This window comes from Yarrowia lipolytica, chromosome 1A (genome assembly GCF_001761485.1).
Source record: "Yarrowia lipolytica chromosome 1A, complete sequence".
In the NCBI taxonomy this organism is placed as follows: Eukaryota; Fungi; Ascomycota; class Dipodascomycetes; order Dipodascales; genus Yarrowia; species Yarrowia lipolytica.
Window position 1 is genome coordinate 1,719,172 of NC_090770.1, and position 21,456 is coordinate 1,740,627.

Below are 21,456 nucleotides of genomic sequence, written 5' to 3' on the forward strand. Positions count from 1 at the left end.
TCGGGGGTAGGGTGCGAGTGCGAGTGCGAGTGCGAGTGCGAGTAAAGTACGAGCGTATGAGGTTTACTTGTACCGGTTTGTTGGTTGCGAAATTGCGTACTGTTTCTTCAGATTTGGTATTCCAGCTGTGATCTCTCTGACTATTTTTATTATTTCAGTGAAATTGCGTTTTACGGAGTTAATCTGGTCGGAGTTAACCTCGAAAGTTGTGATCTCCGCTAAAGAGGTGGAAGGAAAAATGGGGAGATTAGTACGAGTATGAGTGAGTACGAGTATGAGTGAGTACGAGTATGAGTGAGTACGAGTGGAAAGGTGTGGGTTTGATGCAATCTTGGATGAAATCGTTAGAAGTACGAATCCGCTACACTTGAAGGTATTGTACTGTACCTGAATAGTAAGGGGGGAGCTCTAGATATGATATTGTACCGTTTATTCGAGTATTGGCACTCGTATTGCTACTGTCTGATACCGGTACGGTTGAAAAAACTCCAGACCAACTCGATCTTGGCAACAGACGCTACTTTGTTTGATGAGAAAAGAGGTCCATAAGTCGTCCCCGAAAGCCGAACACTTTGGAACCAACTCAGTCAATTGGGAATATTCTTTGCTTCAGTTGAATTCCAGCTCAAATTCCATCTTTCCACTCATACGTAGCATCCGAATATGAACACTTTGCACAACTGATTCGCAGATTGACGACTGGTGTTCACGGAAAGTCGACACTGGCTTCTAAGACAATCAGAAAGATGCGTTCCAAACTCGTTCTACCAGACCTCAAAAACCCTTGCTGCTCACTTCTGTAAATTAGAGCTATTGATTCGAGCGCTCTGTTCTTCCTCCAGGGAGTAGGGTGTCCAACCGACGAGATAGCGTAGTCCTGAATCGAAGCATTGCACCACAAACAAAGGCAAGAACTTGGGGGCTTTGTAGCAAAGGCCGACTTCATTCAGATGCCATTGAAGCCATTGTACAGGGTAGTTTGTCGTACAGACGTAATTACGATACTGTACTCCACTATATGCCATTGTAGCTTGATCAGTAATCCTCGCTTGCAACTACTGGTCTCTCCGATTTTTACCGAAATCGACAAGCCCTATTAGACTAGCCTAGTAGTCGTTCAAATCACATTGGCTTGATGAAAGGAACGCTGGACTACTGTATGTATTGTACTCTTCCGTACATACCATTCAATGGCCAACCACGCACGTGGTAGGGGATTGGATAAAAGAGCAGGAGTGACCCGGAGCAATTGTTTGTTTTGCAATTGTTGTTTTGCAATTGTTGATTTATTGATGGTTTTGCACGGAGTCATAGTAGATAGCTATTAACAGTTGGTGCCATGCACAAGGATGAGTGTTGGTCCAGACCCCAGCTGTCAGCGTATTATCTGCTAGAGATCTGTCGATAGATTATCACGATCACTTATGGTTTCTTTTCTTGCAACATTTCTCCATAATTAGGCGAACTACCCATGTTGATTCTGTCTTTTCTCTTTCTTTTCTATTACTCTGAAAAAGGCCCAATCACACGCGCGCCATTGTCCGTCTCAGCTGTCCCTGATCGTCAGATTATTGATTGTCAATGTCGTTGCTAAGGAGGGGACTGTAATCTATAGTTCGGATTCACACTACTCAGCCTATGGCATGGCTGCTGGACACTAGTGCAACGCTACACATGTTTTTGTTTTGTTTTTTGTTTTTTATTTGCAAGTGGCTGCAATGGTCTAAAACGGCGAAAAAGCTGCTAGCCATGTTGGGGAAAATGTTGTGAAATGGCCATGGATTGAACATTGATTGAATAACTGTTCGTTGACTTAACAACTATCCTAAGACAGAACAGCTTCTCATTCGTGGTAAATGTCTGTCCTAAGCAACCTCGTTTCCGTATCTCCACATCTCCGCTCTCCACAACCCCCCAAGAACTCGTATCCATCTTGGCGGGGACTCCCTGCCAAGAAGAAAATTTCTGCCTTGGGCTTGGCCTATAGATACAAACTCCAGTGGAGATGCCAGGAGTTCTGGTAAGTCCAGACAAACATACGGACTAATTGTAGAGACAGTGATTGATTAGACAAGAATACACGAGTCGGATTCCGATTGAGAAGGCTTGGCTATTGGTACTGTACGGCCCTTGGGTTGATTCTTTGTATTAATTAGGTCATTAAATGTTTGATCGTTATTGGTGGTTTTCATGGTTAGACAGCCTGGACAACCTTCTCGTTGACCTGCTTCTTGTCGTCGGAGGATCCGGCAGACTTCTCCTCGAAGCTGTTGGTCACCACGAGTCCAGCGTCGCCGTTCTCCTCGGTGGATCCCTCGTTCTCGTCCATCTTTCGCTGCTCGGACGCCCGCTTGATTCGCTGGGCCACGTTGAGGTTGATATCGGCGTTGGTGAGGGCCAGGCAGAACATGATGGCACAGAGAACAAACGGTCCGACCAGCAGCGATCGCATGACGGTGTTAAGGGAGGCTCCGATGGCGGCTCGCTGGGGTGTTCCAATCTTGTATCCTAGACCGGCGTAGATGGAACTGAAAATGGTCTGGATCTCCTTTTCGGAAAACAGGCCCGTCTCCCGCAGAATCTTGGGGAAGTGGTTTCGGTAGACGGCGGCGGAGATTACGTTGCCCAGAATGGTGCCGGAGGAGGTGAAGAAGTAGTAGATGGTGATGGCGGCGGCCGAGTCGGACTGCTTGCACACCACCTGGATGTAGACCATAACGGGGATGACCAGCAGACCAGCACCCACTCCCTCAAACACCTGAGCCAGAATCATGGTGCTGAGGGGCTTTTCAGGCCGTCGGAACTCGTAAGTCAGTCCCATGCCGATGAAGTAGAGAATGGTGCCCCAGGTCAGCACCGACTTGAGCTTGGCTCTCCATCTCATGAGAGGAGAGAAGACCAGCGTGGTTCCGGTGAGAGCAACAAACATGGCCATGTGGATGTTGGTGGCTCGGGCCTGAGGAAGACCCTTGGCCAGCAGCAGCCAGGTCTGGAAGTAGGGATGGTAGATGGCGAACGCCATATTGTAGAGACCGATGATGCAGCCGGGGACAGTGACAAATCGGTTGTACATGAGCTTGTACTTGAGGAAGGGGTGCTTGGTGAAGAAGAACTCCCACAGAGGGAACACCACGTAGAGAAGGAAGGTGCCCACGGTCAGCATGGCAATGTTCTCGCCCAGCTTCCAGTTGTCGGTACCAGTGCAGAAGGAGATGGGCACAAAGAAGAGAATGAGTCCGGCGCAGAGGAAGACCAGACCGGGAAGATCCATTCGGATGATGCCGGTGACGGTGTTTTTGAACCAGGTTCGGTTGGGATCTCCTCGTCGGATTCGCAGTCCCATTCGGTAGGCCTTGATTCGGAAGTAGAGCAGGGTGAAGAGGAAGGGCAGCGAACAGCCGGGCACAATGATGCACCACATGCCCATTCCCCACTGCCAGGTGGAGTTTTTGAGCACGGCTGCGACCATGGGACCCGAGACCCAGGGGGTGAAGAGGTTGGCGATCAGGGTGATGGTCTGGAAGAATGTTCGGTCTCGCAGAGTCACCGTGTCGGCAGCAAAAATCTCGTACATCATCTGGATACCAATGTCGCCCACCGAGTAGAAGGCCAGGGCGGCAAAGTAAGTGACAATGTTATGGATACCCATGTAGAGACCGGAGCCCACCGCCAGACAGACGACCGAGATGGTCATGGCCTCGAATCGGCCAAAGTTGTCGGCCAACTTACCACAGAGAGCTCGGGCAATCAGGAAGATGCACGACTGTACAATCTGCACCGAGGCAAGTGCGCCCATCTGGGAGAATTCGGACGAGGCGTAGACAATGTAGGAGGAGAAGGAGGAGGACATGATGGTGGAGGCCAGCGACATGAAGATGAGGAAGCACCAGGCCATGATGAGCTGGTTTCGACTCCACACCTTTCGCACAATCTCCGAGTGAGTCAGCTGCAAATCTTCCACTTCGTCATTGGGGTCAAATGTCTCGGTGGCCGAGTTGTAGTCGTACTCCGGGGAGAAGAAGAAGGTCATGATGGAGCGGGTTTTGGGGGACATGGCTCCAAAGAACTTTTCAGCCTGACGGTCCTTGAAGTCGAACACATACTTTGCGTGTTTGTCCAACTTGTCCAGAGTGTCCTTGTTCTTGTGCTTGAGCTCCTCGATGTTCATGGTGGTTGTTGGCATCGCAAACGGTGGGACGAGTCCGTTCTTTATATATCGTCCAACGTCCGCTCCATCAACACACAATGACACTCCAACCCGTGCCCTCGCCATGTCCCAGGTTGCATTTAGGCGACTCCCGGGCTTGCATTAGGGCGCGTTAGATGGGTTTCAAGCGCTGAGGTTAGCCCCACAGGGGATAGGCAGCAGCATCTATAGCGCGGAGCCTAGCTCAGGTTTATTCTCGTTCAATGACCCCAATGCGGGCATCGACTGGAATCGCACTGTAGTCGGTGCTTCTGAGTCCTCAGCCGTCCTGCGAGTCCTCAGCCGTCTGATCAGCGGGCGGATCTGCCATCTGTGCAGTCTTATCTGATGCGATAATCGGAGAGAGGGCTTGGCTGAAGCACCCGATCGACAGATGGAACGCTGCCAAGAGCCGACGAGTCGCTTGGTCCCACGAGGGGAGGCTTGAGCAGCAGACAAGGACTCTCGGCACCGCCAAACGCCAGTTATGTCCATGGCGTTAAGCAGCTTGGCAAATCAGAGTTTGTCAATCTCTAAAAAAACTCTTAGAAAAATATTAAATAAGAAAAAAAAAACGCATGATAATCTCCAGAACACAGCTCCACCAATCTCCACGTCCCACCCTTGCTACGCTAGCTAGAGGTGTTGGCTTCCACCCGGTTTAAACTGGTCTTTTTTTAGAGCATCTTTCGTCCAGAACAAACCCTGGCGCTTCATACGGCTCACCAACACACGCACGCTCCAGCTATGCCTCACTGGTCTGTGTTTCACGCGAATCTATGATAACTTGGTGAGGAGTAGATGGTCCAGGCCAGACTGGAGTGGGAGCCACGATCGTTGGTTCCTTCACACGCCCATAATTATCGTCGCTATTAGTGTGTGTTTTTTCCACCCAGACAACCGAAACTCGAAATGCGACATTTATGAAAAACTTGCAGATGCGATTGATTACAGGATCAGATTAAAAACCAATCTAGAGCTGCAACGTACCGCCGAACCCAACCCGCGTCAAAGGACGGCCGTACGTCTGTACTGTAGTCTTTCTTTCTGTCCAATGACCCGGATCGGAGGGCTTCATGCTGTGCGGGTTTGCTCGTACAATGGTTAGACTCTCGTATAGCAAACCTCCTAAACCGCCCTTGAAACTGTTGGGCGGCTTGCAACTTGCGGCTTGCCGGATTAAAAGCCTGGGCGCCGGTACACAGGGCCACTGCAACAGCCATGCTACGCAGAGGACACTACGGCGTCTGGCTCCGATATGTACACTACTGTACACTACTGTACTGAATCCTTGGCAGGCAGTAGTGCCATACAAGTAGAGTTAGTGATATTATTAAGAGTTACAAACATGTGTGGAGGGAAACAAGTGGCATGGACACATACCTCTGTCACATTTTGATTCCTGAAGCGTCGCAAAGATGGCGGAACATGCCCCCGTCCTGTCGGAACAGCTCCTGGGGACTGCCGTACTGCAGCATCTCGCCGTCTTCCAGCACCAGAATCCGGTCGTAGTTGACAATGGTCCGTAGTCGGTGAGCAATGCACAGAATGGTGCAGTGGCTAAATTCCTGCGAAATAGTCTGTTGCACGAGAGCATCTGTCTGGTAGTCGACATTAGATGTAGCTTCGTCCAGCACCAAAATCTGCGAGTTGCGAAGCAAAGCACGAGCCAGAGTCAGCAGTTGCCGCTCGCCAAGAGAAAAATTGGTACCATCAGAGTCCACCTTGGTGTCAAGAGCCACAGTCAGCCCACTTCGCTGCAGACAAGACCACATTTCTGCATCGGTGTGTTCTCCTAGAGGATCCAGATTAGATCGCACGGTTCCACCAAACAAGACACTCTCCTGGGGGATGATGGAGAGTCCCTTTCGGAGCTGCTCGAGACTCATGGAAGCAATATCCACTCCATCAATAGAAATCTTGCCGGTTTCCAGCTCGACGATCCGAAACAGAGACTGCAAAATGGTACTTTTTCCGGCTCCAGTTCGGCCACAAATCCCAATCTTGTGTCCAGGCTCAAACGTGACCGTCAGGTTCTTGAGAACCAGCGACAACTCGGGTCGGTATTTCAGAGACACATTGTCAAACTCGATCTTTCCCACCGAAGGAGTGCTGGGGGAAGCTGTGACGGTCTTGGAAGAGCCCTCGGACGTGATGGTGTGGTAATGGAGGATCCGCTCTGCGGCATTCATGCAGTTTTCGAGCTCGGAAAAGCCCTGGGCCATCATGGAGAGGTTCTCTGGAATGGACGCAGCCTGAGAAACAATCAGACCCATGTTGGACGGTGTCAGATGAAAAACTCCAACAGCACACAGAATCGTACAGATAAGAACCACAAGAGATCCCATGGCATCGAGACGAAGCGACAACCACCGCTGGTTGGCAGCCACAATAAAATAGGCCGAGTTCATAATGTCTAGTGTACCATGGAGCCGAGAAACAATCTTGGATTGAGCCCCGTACATGACAATAACTGACATGCCGGAAATGCTCTCACTGAAGACTGACAGCATGGCCGATCGCTCCAACGAGTCGATTCGTTTTACCTCCCGAGCAGTCTGACGGTAGTAGGACAAACAGACGACAAAAACAACAATGATAGGAGCCAGAACAAGAGCCGTGTAGGGTACAAACACAATGGTCATGGCAAACGAGCCCACAAACTCGGTCAGAGAGAAGAAGAGCATTCGGTACCGCATACCCACCTCGTTATCCAAACTGTCTGTGTCTCTGGTGAACCGGTTGAGAATTCGGCCCATGGGAGTTGTATCGAAAAAGGCAACGGGGGCTCGAATTATGGTCTCGATGGCTAGATTGTGCATGTTCTCGATCGAGCGAGTACCCAGGACCTGAGAGGCCATGATGAAACACGTGAGCAGAAGCAAGAGAACCATTCCGAGCATGATGTAGATTCCCATGTAGAACCCCTTTGTAGTGAGGAACCGATCAGCTGTCCAGAAAGAGAGCCAAACCGAGGCAAAGATGGTCAGAAATGCCACAAGAAGCATCAGAAACGCACATAGAACAATCAGGGCAATACTGAGAGCCTTGTTCTTGTTGCTGAACAAAATATATCGCTTGTAGACGCCAAAACCAACCGAGTCTCGGACCCGTTCCTCTTCGGCCATCATGTTTGCCGAAATAGAAGACTCCATGGACACCCTAGATGTTCTCTTGGTAGCCGGAGCGAACTCGATTTTCTCAGGGACCTCGACAAGTTCGACAAGTTCATGTTTCACCTCATTATCGTCCTCCATCTCAATCTCACCGCGAACAGCACCGGCTTCAATGAGAGCTCTAAATTGAGGAAGACGGTCAGACAGCTCTGCAACTGTACCCTGATGGATCTTGGCATGGTTGTCATAGGACTGAGCATCCGGTTTCTCCATGAAGATGACATGATCAGCTCGTTCAACAATTCCAACTTGGTGAGTTGCCAGCACTCGAGTAGAATCCTTCAGATAACCATCAATGCACTGATCAATCATAGCCTGGCCGACTCGGGCGTCAACAGCTGAGAGAACATCGTCCATAATGAGAATGTCGGGTTTGCCATAGACAGCTCGAGCGAGGTTGATTCGGGCCTTTTGGCCGCCCGATACCGTGATTCCTCGCTCTCCAATCATGGTCTTGTCTCCGTGCTCCATATGGTCGAGGTCAGAAGCCAGCTGACAGACTTTCAGAACGTGTCTGTACTTGTCGGCATCGAATTCTCGTCCAAAAACAATGTTTTCACGAATAGATGCGTTCTGAATCCAGGGCTCTAGGCATCCAATCCAGTTGGAAGACGAGAAAGACAATGAGCCGTCGGTCATGAGCATGAGGTTGGTGAGTGCAGACAAAAGAGACGTCTTGCCCGATCCAATACCACCGACAACAACAGTGAGTGAGCCTGGTTTGAGGGCAAGATTGAGGTTGTTCAGAGTCAAAGAAACATCGGCTTCAGGCTCGTCGTCCGAAGATTGAATGTCATTGGACTCAAAGAAGGAGAACTTGGAGGAGATGGAAGACTTTCGAGAGGACTTGGCCGACGACTTGCCTGAAAGAACCGACTTTCCGGACCGCAGAGTCTTGATGGACTTTATTGAGCGGGTTTCGGACTTTTCTGTGGGCTTGTGACTCTGTTTCTCCTCTGAAAAGAACTCCATGGGCTCATCCTGGGGCCATTCGAAGCATCCGTCTTGAACAAGAATGCTTTCAGGCTGCTCAGTGTTGATAGCAATGTTCGAGACACCCTCTTCGGCGTTCAGAAACTCGTGGATACGTCGCAGAGACATTCTGGCATCTCCTACATACTGCATAGCCATGGGCAATTGGATCAGCGCAGGTAGAAGCAGGTTGAACAGGGTCAGAGAGGAGAAGATCTTGGCAGGGTCAGTTTCGTTGCCAATACTGGAGTAAGTGATGAAGGACAGGGCACCAGCAATGGTGGGCAAGCTTTCAAACATTCCAAACGAGATACCCCGGATAGAGCCCATTCTAATGTATCCATTGGCTTCTTCTCTTCTTGCCACCTGAATTTTCTGCAGAGTAGGAATCTCCCAGCCGTAGTACTTGATGATTCGAATGTTCTGAAGAGCGTCACGGATCAGGGTCACTCGCTTGTCGGTCCATTTGATGATTCGACGTCTCATTTTCATCGTGTAGCTTGTGATGTAAGCCACGGATACAATGAAGAGCATCATGGTGGCGACACCGACAAGGGCTGATTCGTGGAGATTGACACAAAGCACGGCAATTGAGCATGCCGTGGTGATGGGGAACGCGGTGATCTGGTGGACGAATTGGCAGGCAAAGTCGACTCTGTGGGCGTCGAGGGCTGCCAGGTTGGTGATTTTTCCTGGCGGGTGGATCTTTCGGGCGGAGATGCTGAGTTTGGTGGACTTTTTGAAAATGGTGCCAATGAGTGCGGCTCGGGATTTGGCGCCGACCATCTGGGCGGCATAGAACGAGTGGTTGAAGAAGAAGGTGACGCCCACCGCCAGCAGGAACATGCCGATGGAGGACCCGATGCCGGTTCCCATGGGGTAGTTTCGGTCGTAGTATCGGCGCTCAATGTAGTTGATAAGTTCTTTGGAGACGAGGGCGCTTGCCACAGCGCAGAGTTCCCGCAGGATGGTCATCAGTGCCGCGAACCAAAACTGCACCAGAAACGTGTCGTTCAGCGCCATCACTAGGGGTCTGCTGGACTTGTTGAGAGCAGCAATGGCCTGTTGGCGAATGTGGTCGTCATGGTGGTCGGGATCGGCCGGGTCGTCGTTGTCGTAGTGGATTCCGGGATAGATGGACGTTTTTGTGGTGGTTGGTTTTTTGGACTTTTTCAGCTTGGCGATCTTGCGCTCGAGAAGCTGGTTGTAGCGGAAGTCGAGACGCTCTTCGAGTCTGGCTTGTAGTTTTGCCACCTGTTGGTTGTCAGCCACGCTCCACAGGTCATTTTTTTCGATATGTCGGAGGTATCCGGTCTGGGTTAGTTGCTGTGATAAGGCAGCGATAACGAAAAACTGGGAGATGAAAGGTAAAAGAAAGATGAAAAAATTGAAAAAAAAAAAAATTGAAAAAATTGAAAAAAAATTGAAAAAATTGAAAAAAAATTGAAAAAACATGAAAAAAATTGAAGGAAAATTGTGGTAATCAGAACATTGTAAATGATTCAAAACTGCGATTAATTCAGAATTGCGATTAATTGGAGAATGGTGATAATGACCCTGCAAGAAATGCCACGATGAAATACTGTTTCATTGATAACCACTGAATAACGATCTACAGTCCAGTTTCCCGCTTGGTGTGAATATCTCCTCATACTCACCTTAAGAAGAGGACTTAACCATGTCCAAGTTGCTCTGGAAAACCAATTGGCCTGGTGCTCGGCACTGGGCTGCTTTTCAGAGGGGATTTCGGGGACTTTGCTAAAGGGTGCAAGCCAGTGGATTGTTCTCATTCGATAGACGCGTGCCGTCTGGCCCAGGGAACACGGGTCTATATATACATGCGACCCTTGAGCTAGTCGACCACTGCAGCCAGCGTCAGAGGGCCTAGATGACCCTGGTGAGCTATAGCACGGCTCAGCTAATGCACCATGACAGCCACGCACATCTGGTGGGGTGGAGGAAGGAGTCCGAAGGGTGGAGAAACAACAGCCAAAAGGACCACAAACCGGACCCAAGCTGAAGTGAACGTCGACCCGTTTCTTTTTTGTGTCTCATCTCTATCTCAGTAGCAGCTGGTTGCATGTCTTACGGTCTTTTCGGACCCCGACCACTCCCGTCTTTGTCCCTTGCACTAACCCGGCGCCTAGCCCTTTTGACAGGATACGACAAGCGAGCCTTGGCGATCTTGGCTCGACGGAGTGAGTGACTTACAAGGTCCATTCGACGCCTCTTTTGCCGTTCAAGGGGTTGTTTCTCCTCGAAAATGTCTCCATTCCGTCTCGCCGTCTCTCTGATCAATCTGATACCACTGCTGAGAGGCGCTAAAACGACGCTATGATCGTCACCACAGCCTTTCATTGGTCTGGGGTCTCAAAGTGTAAGTTGATAACTGACTGTTATCAACGGACACCGAGCTGTCGACCCCGTATAGCGAGTAGAGAACGTACGTGTAGAGTACTGTTCACTCGTACTCGTGCTGTACCCGAGTCTGTCTGCCAGTACATACATTATTCCATAAACCAACAAACGCCATCGTAGAAATACATAATGGGTGATTGGTACTCCAGATTTAGCACCGACTTATGCTCACACTACTGAACTAACTTGTACCATCCATGGTCTTCTTCGAAGCATGGCTCCTTCCTTTCGGAACAAAGTCTCCGTAGATTGCTATCCGGACATCAGATAATCCTGCCCGAGACAGCCGAGCGACAAAGGCGAAACTAGTTGAAAAGCACTCGACGGAAAACAAACTACGTTTTAAACCCTGGCTAGCGATATGCATAACACTTTTTTAATACCACTTATTGGCATCGTCTGCCACCAAGGTACTTACGAGACGGTTCCATGCGTACGTGTTGCGCCGACTAAAGGTCCGGATAAGTTTTGGATGTTGGGAGAGTTCCCAAGTAATATATAATATATAAATATACTGTATATAAAAAATATATAAAATATATAAAAAACCTGGGCTCTTAGCGTGAGTTCAAATCTCACGTATGTCATTTTTAATACATTTAGCAGTGAGTACAGTACGAGTAGAAGATGGAAGACAGATCTTGTCAGCTTTCTGAGCCTCCCTGTAGAGAGGAAAGTTCAGGAGCTCACGGGATGAATACTCAAACCTGGAGGTGATATCGCCCTGCGAGTTGGTAACACCCAGAGACTGTAGCTGGCCGAGATTTCTCGTAAATCTGCTGGACACGAGCCTCAGCATCCATGTCTCGAAGGACGAGACTCGCATGCGACACTGTACGACCTGGAAATGGCATCAGCCATCAGGCTGGGCTCACTTGGGATGTACTTCACCACAAGGTCGTAATCCAGGAGTGCCAGTGCCCGCATGGAATCAATGCCTACACAATAGCTAAGGCTTCAGTCTCAGTAACGCCATAGTTACGCTCCGCTTCAGTAAGACCACGGCCCGCAAACTGAATCAACCGGAGTTTATCACCTGGTGGATATGGGTGAGGGCAGTGCCAATGCCATCGTAGGAGGGGCGTCTCCAGTTCTGGATTAAAAGCGGTCAGGATCTGGGCGGCGGATATCAAAGCTTTCAGCTTTTGAAAGTCCTCACACGCGCCTTGGACCACACGAAGGGGGTATGCTTCTTAAGGAGCTCATTCATGAGCCGAATAACAGCGGAAAAGATGGGCACGTGAGCTCTACCCATGAAGTAACGGGTATCTCTAACATCCTTGGGAGTAGGGAAACGAAACACAGCCTTAGTATGAGAGGGGTCCACTTGGAGACCCTCAGGGGTCTTGAGAGACAAGGATTTTCGTTTCCTCATGAGCAATTGAGATTTTGGACTTTTTAGTCTGAAGGCCATACTTATCCATTCGAGCAAAAACACCGTCAAGGTGTTCCAAATGCTGCTCCCAAGTGTCAGAGTACATACTGATGTCATCCAAATAAACGAGTAGTCGTCAGTGAATTCATCAAATTCCGAGTCCATGTTCATCTGAAGTCTGCAGGGGCTTGCGAAATGCTCATAGGCATACACTTCCTACCAAACTGCGGTCGCATGACCGTAAGTTATTGGACAGCTTTAAAGGGAGGGGTCTAGTAATAGCCGGAGGCCAGAGTCCTTCTTCTTGTTCTTGTTCTTGTTCCTGTTTCCACGATAATCGCCGCTGCCGTAGTGCGAGTAGCAGAGAGGGCGAGCCAGCCATCCTCGGGATAGCTGTTGCCAGCCACACGGGTAGCTTCTTGTCGATCCGGAATCGTGAGGCAGAAAAGGGGCCCCACTTTTTAACGACCGCGCTCTGAAGGGCAGTGCGGGAACGTCTGCACTACAGTCGAGAAGGTCCTGAGAGAGGAGGGTTAGAGCCGAAGCGGGAGCCCAGGTCCCGAAGAAGTCCAAGACCTCGGAAGGACAATGTCGCATACCCTGCTTCGTCTTGGCAAGTGACAGAACAGACTGCCGGAGAGCCGCCCAGGAGTTAACCTGAAGTTGTCGGACGGGCATCTGAGGGAGCTGTGGCATCAACTTGGAAAGAGTGGGCAAAGACGTATTTTAAAGAGTGTCTCTGTCTAGGCACTTTGAGCCTTTAATAGTGCCTCTATCTCGGCAATTTGGGCCATAGTAACAAACCCCTGGCGGGGGGTTGGTGGTCGAGCGTCGTCCGCATGTGGAGCAGGTGGTTTGTCGGCCTTCGGAGTCAGTCTTGTCCGGACGGTGTGCAGCACGCTCATCACGCTCCGCGGCTTGCTGAGCGAGCTCGTTACGTCGAGCGTTCGGATCGTCCATCAGTTCGAATCGTGGAATATCACTATCTAAGCTGTCGAAGCCCAGATCACGCGAATGAAGAAAAGACGTGTATTTGTATCTAGCGGAGAGTTGGAACGCTTACTAAGAGCTCCACAATTTTCACTTTTCAAACTTAAATTTAGGTTCAATTAAGCACTCGTATCGACGCGTAAATGACATCGATAATTTCAAAATAACCCTTCTTCATACACAAACCCGGCCGAAAAACGACTGAGACAATGGAAATGTCGTCGCAGGTGTTCCGTGACGCAACTTTAGGCGACGATAGAGGCGAAGCTTCGAAGAAGGCTATTTCGAACGTATACCAGAGCAGCCGGGAGGAGCATTTCACAGGCGCGACGCGCAGGAACGCGACGCAGACGACACACCCGCGAAGGAAACGAACGGCGACGAAGAGGAAACGAACGGCGACGAAGAGGAAACGAACGGCGACGAAGAGGAAGGACATGGGCAATATTACGACAGCCTGGACGACGTGATCGACCTGACTGGGGCGGTGTTGGACCCCACTGGGATGCTGGATGACGAAAGTTGATGGATATCGTACGCGACTGCGCCGGAGACGTTTTCGAGGGCATCGAAAATATCGAGGAGGTCATTGATAAGCTGGAGCATTTCTACACACGATATCTGGAGCTGACACTTGCAAAGTCCAGCAAAACAACAGGTCGAACTCGCACTTACCCGCACCGTCGAGGAAAGATGTTGGATGCTCACAGGGCCTTGCTTGCCGCCAAAGTCGAAGAGCTCTACGCCACCAACGGGAAACGGTGCAACAGCAACTGGACAGATATTATGGCTTACGCCGAGTCTTTAATGTGCCTCAAAGACGATGACATCGTGGGAGTGAGGCAGTACTTGCAAGACACCACCAGGAAGTTCACCCGTCAAGAGAAGCTCAACTCTGATCCAAATACCGGCATTGGTAATGCACCCAGGGCCAATGGTGGCCGTTCCAAGTACCTCCATCTCGAAATCGCACTCTTCAGAGTGGCGAAGCTGCTGCACCCGGACCTCCTGCTGAACATGCGCCAGGCTGAAGCCATTGTCCGGGCCTGTATCCAAAGGCTGGGCGGAAGCGCCTATCAGGGGGTCGTTGACCTCGTTGACATCCCCTCTTCCAAGTGGATCGCCACCCTATTCAGGTACGCAGGGTACCGGTGGCGACAGCAGGCTGCAGAGCGTGATCATGTTGACGTGAGGGCTGCTCTGAGAGGCACCATTGCCTTGTGGCCAATAATCAAGAATGTTCCGCTCAACCGTATCTTCAATGCCGACCAGACGAACTGCGAGTTGACGGGATCTTTCAACATCAAATGTCTCACGAAGAAGGGGAGCGTCAGCAAGGACAGCGGGAGAGGCGGAGACTCTTTCACGCAATTTTCTGTTGCAAACATGGACGGCACCAAGAAATCAGACTTTTTCCTGTATGTCAGAGACCTTATGGGTGAAGCCCTTCCAGACTTTCAGCTTCATCTCAACGAGGTCATCTCTCCAGCTCAATCCAAGAAGTTCGAGGAGGAAGCCAAGGCAAAGTATGCGTACTTTGGAGATGAAATCAAGACCCTGCGCGCAGCTCTGAATGAGGCGGTAAAGGAAGTTAATGCCACCGAAAAAGTTGTGACAGCTCGTGCCAATGAGCTGAAAGCCGTGGAGAATGTGATCGGGAAAGAGGCGGCAGTGAAGAACAGGGAGGAAAAGGCAAGGGAGAACGCGGAGAAGAAGGCGCAATCAAAGAAGAAGGCGGCGGAGAGGGCGGCGAGACTTTTGGAAGAAAAGAAGGCCAAAGCTGCGGCCCGGGAAGTGAAACGATTGGCTCAAATCAACAAGAAGAGAGAAGAGGCTGAGGCGCGACTCAGGAAAAAGGGAAAGACGATGGTTCGGGAAGAAGTTGCTACGAGTGGCCAAGGTATCGATTCTGCCACTTGTTCTCTCTCTGACGTTCAGCCAGTCGCAATTTGTTCTCTATCTGAGAACGTTCTGCCAGCCGCCTCCACTTGTTCTTCATCTGATGTTCAGCCAGCCGTCCCTCAGCAGCCCCTCAGCCAGCCCCTCAGCTAGCCCCTCAGCCCCTCGCCCCCGTTGGAGGTGTTGCTGAGCCAGAAGACCCCAGAAAAACAGAGGCCCTGTTGAATCTTCTCGAAGCCCAAGACTCCCACAATGAGAGGATCGCGCACGTGGCCAAGCTTGAGGAAGACATCCTTGAACTCAACCTGAGATGGCAGAGACTGGAGATTGAGCATATTGCTGAGCTCACCTTGGCGATGGTCCAGAAACTCCCAGATACCAATGACGAGTCCTCCCCTGGCGCAGATGGGACCGAGACCTTCTACGATACGTGGCTGGAGCTTCCCCAGATCCAGACTCCTCATAAAGATCTGGCCGAGTTGCGAAAACTCGACATTGAGTGGAAAAAGATCCCTGCAAGGACCAGGAGAAGCGTGACGCTCTCGCGGCTGAGATGGAACCGCTGTTCTAGAGTGTGGCGAGAAATTACTTTTCAACTGCGTCTAAAACTGTCCCCGCGCATCTCCTCAATGTCCATGTTATCCGACAGGAACACGGTTACATGGACACGATCCTGATGGTGATGTGGCTCGCGAACTTTGCAAACGCAAATCCTGGGACACCGTCAGATCCAGTCGTTCTCATTCTGGACAACGTCGGCTTCCATCGACGGGCCTACCGCATTGTCAAGGACTGGCCCGAGTTGGCCCATGTGAAATTCCTCTTCCTGCCGCCCAATTCGGCCTCCTTTACCCAACCGATGAACCTGGGTATCATTGCAGCCATGAAGCAGAGCTGGAAGAAGTTCGACAAGATCTTTCATGGCAGCATTAGTGGCGTGGATGGGGATAACCCCCTGGTGACATTCCTGCATAGACTGAATTGGTTGGCAAGATCTTGGAAAGAGATTCCTGCTTCGGCTATCAAGAAGTGTGCAATGCACAGCCCTCTCTTCTTTTGTCACGCTCAGCAAAATCGTCTTTTGCCTGCGTACGTGAAGCGCAATATGGAGATTGAGGCTCTGGTTCCTTATGAAGATAGATCTCCTCGTGTTGAAGGGCCGGTGATCGGACTAAATGAGGCAGGGGTGCCCACGAAGCGGGCAGCTTTGGCCCAGATCGCTTCAATCCCATTTGAGGTTCTGTTTCCCCCAGGAAAGGCGGTCTTCGATGCTGAAATTGAGACACTCAAGGGCAACCGAGTGGAGCCTGAACGTCTCCGAAATCTGCTTTCCCAGAGGCAGAGGCGTGAGCGTCTTCGAGAGAGACAGAAGACGACTGCCGAGCTGGTCCCGCACGATATGCAAGCCACAGATGAGATTGCTGTGTATGTCGATGACTCGCCCGATACTCCCGTCAATGATGTCCAGGTTGTGGACCAGCGAGCGCGGCGCCGTGGCGACGAGAACGTTGGCCCTCCTATCAAGTTTGTGGCGTATGAAATGGGTGGCTCGCCGAGAAGAAGATGTGACTAGACTTTGGCCGAGCTTCCGACCGATAATGTCTGGTATGCCACTGGTGGATGATGAAATCAGGATACGACAGTCATCGGAACCGAGCGCTATGCTATCGACGACATCGGTCGTACCGGGACTTGTGGCCGCCATATTGACAATCCCCTGGCAGTCGATGATGCTACGGTGTCGACGGTGGATAGCAACGTCGACCTCGCTGAACCCGATTCGATGATTACTGACTTGACTGAGACTCCCCTAGTCGATACCAATGGCTCGCAAGGGAAACGAGCTCTCGATGACATCTTCGAAGGAGTCCTCAATGTCAACACCATTACCCCAGCCAAGCAGACTGCAACCTTGTCTTCTGGGGGTAATTCTGAGGGTAATGACGCTTCCCCTCACCCATGGCTGTCCGCCCCGATGACGAGTCACAGACCAGCCAGGTGTCGTTGTCGACGCTGATGATGATAACACTGACAATGTTGACGCTGACGACGCTGACAATGTCGACGCTGACGACTCTGAAAATGTCGACACTGACGATGGTGTCTTGTCAAGGTTTTTCGCAGGCGTATGCGCACCTTCAAGAAGACATCACACCACGGCATCAAACGCCGTAACATCGACCTGAATTGCGATATACGGTTCGCCACTTTTCCTTAGTATTAATTTGAGAGAATGAGTCCATTCTAGTCGACTTGCGCGCTAAAAACACCGAATGGGAGGCTGATGGTGCGTGATGTGTAATCATAGGCATATTCGGTAAATATCTCGCCTCTTTGTAGACGTGTGAGGGCATATATGGTATTGATTTGTAGCAGTAGTTCGTCGCTATCTTACAGTACACTGTACTTTTGTTTTAGTACTATTATTCTGCACGTCATGATCAGATGGCGTGTGCAATTGTTCTTGTAGGTATACGAGTATGTACATACTGTACGACTGGGTAAGTCTTCTGGTAACTTTTCGGGTAGTTTTACCCATATAATCAAACAGTAGAGACCCTATATGGATGTCAATAGCCATTAATGCAACTTTTCGTGTTTCCATCTTTCCCAAAGCGTTCCTTCATATCTGATCTACAAGTACATCGTGATAACGCAGTTTTGATCATACAATGGAAGAACTGCTAAAGGGAGAGGAAAGGTCTTGGATCAGGATGTGGCCGGGGTATCTAAGAGATATTCAAACAAGTGTTTGACACGAACAAGAACCTGTGCTATATACTGTCTCTGTTGCAGAGACTCAGTCAACTGTTTATAGATTTTGATTGGGGAAGGTATGGTACTGTACTGTACAAGTAATTTGGGTACTTGGCTTCATTCTGCAACAGTTCAAAAATGAAATCTGCTGACTTTTATTATGGTAAGATCCTCTCCAGTCCCCTCATTCTCCTTCAGTCTCCTACAACTCCTTGATCATGTCTCGAATCATACTTCAGCCGATATCAGGACCAAAGAGAAGAGATTATGGAGAAAAGCGAGTCAGTAGATGAGTCACGTGATAATTATGGGGTTTAATACTTGTGTTTGAATAGGAAGAAGTTCTAGGGAAAGCGGTTTATGTTGAGGGAATGGGTTAGTTGAATATAGTTGAAAGGATATATTGTTTAGTTGGAACATTAGTTGACAATGAGATAACATGATAGATGGGTTCAAACTCGGTGAATATGGACCTGATTTTGACGGGACAGAATTGAAGCTGCTTAACAAGTTAATATATCATTTTTTCTTTTATTTTTTGGTTTACCGGTTCGTCTCAATGGTTATCATACCGAAATCTACCGGCTCAGTAATCGACACCTAGAAGATGCGTTCTAAAAGCTCGTATCGGTGACCTTCGTGCCAACATAGTCGGTTTGAAGTTCATATTTGACTGCCATATCAACTTGGTGTCCCCTTTCTGAAGCATTCTGATCCCAATGGATGCTTGGAGCTGCTCTTGAGACTCGGACATCTGGTTGGATCTCGTGTCCCTGCCTGTCACAGTCCATGTCTACGGACAATCGACTACAGTAAAGTACCGACACCCGATTTCGCAATGTTGCCTCGATTGAGTACACAATAGGAGGTCGTATATCAGCAGTATATTCATCTCGTACAACCTCGGTTCAACTAAAACCACTAGGGTCAAACTCAACCATCAGATCAGTGTACTGCTTACCACCGTCAACCCAGCCCTTGATGCCTCCCTCAAGCACATAGACTTCAATATCCTTCTCATTGTGGGCCACCAAACTGTCATAGAACCAACCGGCAGTCTTGACCGCCCTCTTTCGAGACGACCAGCAATGCACCACGATTCTGGTCTTTCCTGCACCCTTTAGCAGCCGCCAGATATCCTCCACAGAGCTGTAAACGCCAGTGTAGTGGGCACACAGAGCGCCCCTGATGTTGCCGCCCTGAAAATCGTGTTTTCGAAGATCCAGAATCTGGGTCTTGTTGTCATCTAGCAATAGCCACTGGCGAACCTGCTCCTTGGAGGCCAGTGGAGCCGTTCCTTTGGGCTCCGGGTACTTTTCGAGCCAGTCGGCGACTTCCGGATGCGTTCCCATTTTTGTGTCCGAGTGGTTTGGTCCTTTTTCGGGCGACAGCCGGGGTATTTATAGCTACACTAGTCGTCTGACGGGTTAGTACTGATTTGTAGATGCACTTGGGTAACCGAGGATGTAAGAGTCTTGTGCGATCAAAAGTGAGCGAGTGGATCGGTCACGTGACGTAATGACTCGATCGCGTGACGTAATGGCTCGAACGCGTGACCTAGTGTCTGTATCACGTGATCTGGGGATTATATTTCACGTAATGATTCAATCACATGACCGGGTGGCCCCAGATCTAAATCTTCGGTCTCCGATAGTGTGGGTTTTGACGGCTTGGTTAATTAGTGCCATCTTTGTTTGATAGGTTAATAATTGTCTTTCGGACTCCGGCGATGAGAATTTGTAGGCCGTTGGAGACTGTTGTATTGACCATTTGATTGGCCATTGTGTGACCATTTAATTGACGGTTGGATCGACAAACATGTTTTGTCACTATGAACTGGTCCTCTTGTATAGTTAGCGTACTTGGAGCAGATGGGTAATCTAACTAAATAATTCATAAAGTCAATTAAATTGATGGAATTTAGTTGAGTCATAACAATTCCGTACAATACCGTATTCGCAACTACAAGTATCGTACACCTACAAAAGGTGCAATTAATTCCGCAACATGAGACCAAGAGGACGGTAGTTTGCTGAAGCTTGAAACTTTTCATCATTCAGTTCGTGGTAGCATTGTCTTATCTATACGACTCAGTTCCGATAATGGATATCCGTCTGATTACTTCTCGACTAGATAAAGACATTACTCTACTCTACAGTATACTACAGTATGAACAGAGCTTTGGTTCTATGAATGTTCATCAAGTCCGTGAAATGGCTCTAAGAACCGCTCTTCAATCCATACATTACTATGTAAGACCGCACAGTTGGTTAACCATCCGAGGTTCGGCAATGAGAGCACTTATGACAAGTGTATCTTCTTCATAATCGCTCCCCTATCGGACTATCCCTAATGTATGTATTTTACTTGTACTTTCATCACGAACTATCAACTAAATATAATTACTGCCTCTCTCTCCAGCTCTTCGCCGTCTCTTGACACTACTGTACTGTACTGGGCTGGCTGCACATAGTCGATACTACAAAAGCGGGTGCTCCGTTCTACTTGTACTACCCTAGATACATCATCAACGAATAAAATAGATAAAGTACTTTGACTCTACCAGGGCCAGCCTGTCAAGCAAAAAGTCCTACTCCTGGTCGGGAGACTCATCAGTCTCAACATTCTCTTCAGTCTCATGTCCCTCCCCGAGATCTTCAATGAGACATCCGGGACAGAAGACGGGACAGTTGGGATGGTTGCAGAATCCTCCGCCGGCGGGAGCGTTTCTCTTCTCCAGATCCCGGGCACTTCGAGAGGCGATTCCCATGATCTCTCGAACGACGCTGGCAAGCTTCTGGCCTCGCATTTCAGGGGTGACGGACTCCCGAAGAGTTCGAGCGTGGTAGATGGCCTCGTCGTCAAACTCGGGGGTCTCATGGCTGTTGACTACAATCAGAATGGGCTCGTTCTCGCCGGTGGAGCCGGACGAAACGTCCAGATAGTTGGCCAGCGAGTTGCCGCCAGCAATGGAAAACTTCTTGGTCTCGCCGTAAAGATAGTTGATATCGTGGTCAATATGGTCCACCAGAGCCACGGCCAGGTGCTTGGAGAAACCGAGCTTCTTGGCGTTCCACTTGTTGCTCTCGGCATGCTTGGAAAGAGCAGAGTGGGTCTGGTCCAGCAGAGTCACGGTGAAGTGCTCGGCCGAGACGAGTGTAGCGAGAAGAAGGGGAAGAAGTTGCATGTTTGAGTGATACAGAAGAGAGACATACTGGCCCCCATTCACCCCCTTATATATGTGCTTGCCCAACTGCCCACCTTTCCCCGAGACAAACCCTGATCGGACGAGTTTCCGTCGATCACCCATCTCCACCTTGACTAAACTCAATCAGCGTCGGAAACCTCGATAACGGCGATAACGCGGGATCCGTCTTGGCAGATCTTGGCAGAAGGCTTAGCTACTGAATCGGAACGAACTACGCGGGTTGAAAGACAGAAAAGAACGAAAAGAGATTGAAAGGAGATTGAAAAGAGATTGAAAAGAGATTGAAAAGAGACCTGACGCACCCACCCGATCATTCTCGACGTCCTCTCACCCGTCTGACTGTACCTCAAGGTTTGATATGGCCGGGAGATATTATCTGCAGGATACGATGGTAGAGTGGATAAAGTGTGAATCAGAGCAAATGGTGGGGTTACTTCGGAGTAGCAATGGACATTTCCGGACTTTTCCTTGTGAA

At 49.7% G+C, this 21,456-nt stretch overlaps 8 protein-coding genes across 8 annotated transcripts; 3 read left to right on the forward strand and 5 right to left on the reverse strand.

Annotated features, from left to right (window-relative positions):
- Positions 1-2,194: 2,194 nt before the first annotated feature.
- On the reverse strand, positions 2,195-4,273 carry YALI1_A17234g (uncharacterized protein; the record flags this gene model as incomplete). Its single annotated transcript, XM_500151.3, has 1 exon — positions 2,195-4,273. One exon carries the CDS (start codon positions 4,271-4,273, stop codon positions 2,195-2,197), a length of 2,079 nt encoding a protein of 692 aa, XP_500151.3.
- Positions 4,274-4,764: 491 nt separating this feature from the next.
- YALI1_A17239g (uncharacterized protein) lies at positions 4,765-5,294 on the forward strand (the record flags this gene model as incomplete). The annotated part of the gene is made up of 2 exons (XM_068281841.1): positions 4,765-4,830; positions 4,884-5,294. The coding sequence occupies 2 exons, from the start codon at positions 4,765-4,767 to the stop codon at positions 5,292-5,294; spliced, it is 477 nt and encodes a 158-aa protein (XP_068137942.1).
- Positions 5,295-5,574: 280 nt separating this feature from the next.
- On the reverse strand, positions 5,575-9,789 carry YALI1_A17289g (uncharacterized protein; the record flags this gene model as incomplete). Its single annotated transcript, XM_500152.3, has 1 exon — positions 5,575-9,789. The coding sequence occupies one exon, from the start codon at positions 9,787-9,789 to the stop codon at positions 5,575-5,577; it is 4,215 nt and encodes a 1,404-aa protein (XP_500152.3).
- A 2,596-nt stretch (positions 9,790-12,385) lies between these two features.
- YALI1_A17320g (uncharacterized protein) lies at positions 12,386-13,087 on the reverse strand (the record flags this gene model as incomplete). Its single annotated transcript, XM_068281842.1, has 2 exons — positions 12,386-12,814; positions 12,932-13,087. 2 exons carry the CDS (start codon positions 13,085-13,087, stop codon positions 12,386-12,388), a joined length of 585 nt encoding a protein of 194 aa, XP_068137943.1.
- Positions 13,088-13,642: 555 nt separating this feature from the next.
- YALI1_A17328g (uncharacterized protein) lies at positions 13,643-15,169 on the forward strand (the record flags this gene model as incomplete). Its single annotated transcript, XM_500153.3, has 1 exon — positions 13,643-15,169. The coding sequence occupies one exon, from the start codon at positions 13,643-13,645 to the stop codon at positions 15,167-15,169; it is 1,527 nt and encodes a 508-aa protein (XP_500153.3).
- Positions 15,170-15,677: 508 nt separating this feature from the next.
- YALI1_A17348g (uncharacterized protein) lies at positions 15,678-16,589 on the forward strand (the record flags this gene model as incomplete). Its single annotated transcript, XM_500154.3, has 1 exon — positions 15,678-16,589. One exon carries the CDS (start codon positions 15,678-15,680, stop codon positions 16,587-16,589), a length of 912 nt encoding a protein of 303 aa, XP_500154.3.
- A 2,092-nt stretch (positions 16,590-18,681) lies between these two features.
- On the reverse strand, positions 18,682-19,125 carry YALI1_A17383g (uncharacterized protein; the record flags this gene model as incomplete). The annotated part of the gene is made up of 1 exon (XM_500155.3): positions 18,682-19,125. One exon carries the CDS (start codon positions 19,123-19,125, stop codon positions 18,682-18,684), a length of 444 nt encoding a protein of 147 aa, XP_500155.3.
- Positions 19,126-20,363: 1,238 nt separating this feature from the next.
- YALI1_A17401g (uncharacterized protein) lies at positions 20,364-20,960 on the reverse strand (the record flags this gene model as incomplete). Its single annotated transcript, XM_500156.3, has 1 exon — positions 20,364-20,960. The coding sequence occupies one exon, from the start codon at positions 20,958-20,960 to the stop codon at positions 20,364-20,366; it is 597 nt and encodes a 198-aa protein (XP_500156.1).
- Positions 20,961-21,456: the final 496 nt, after the last annotated feature.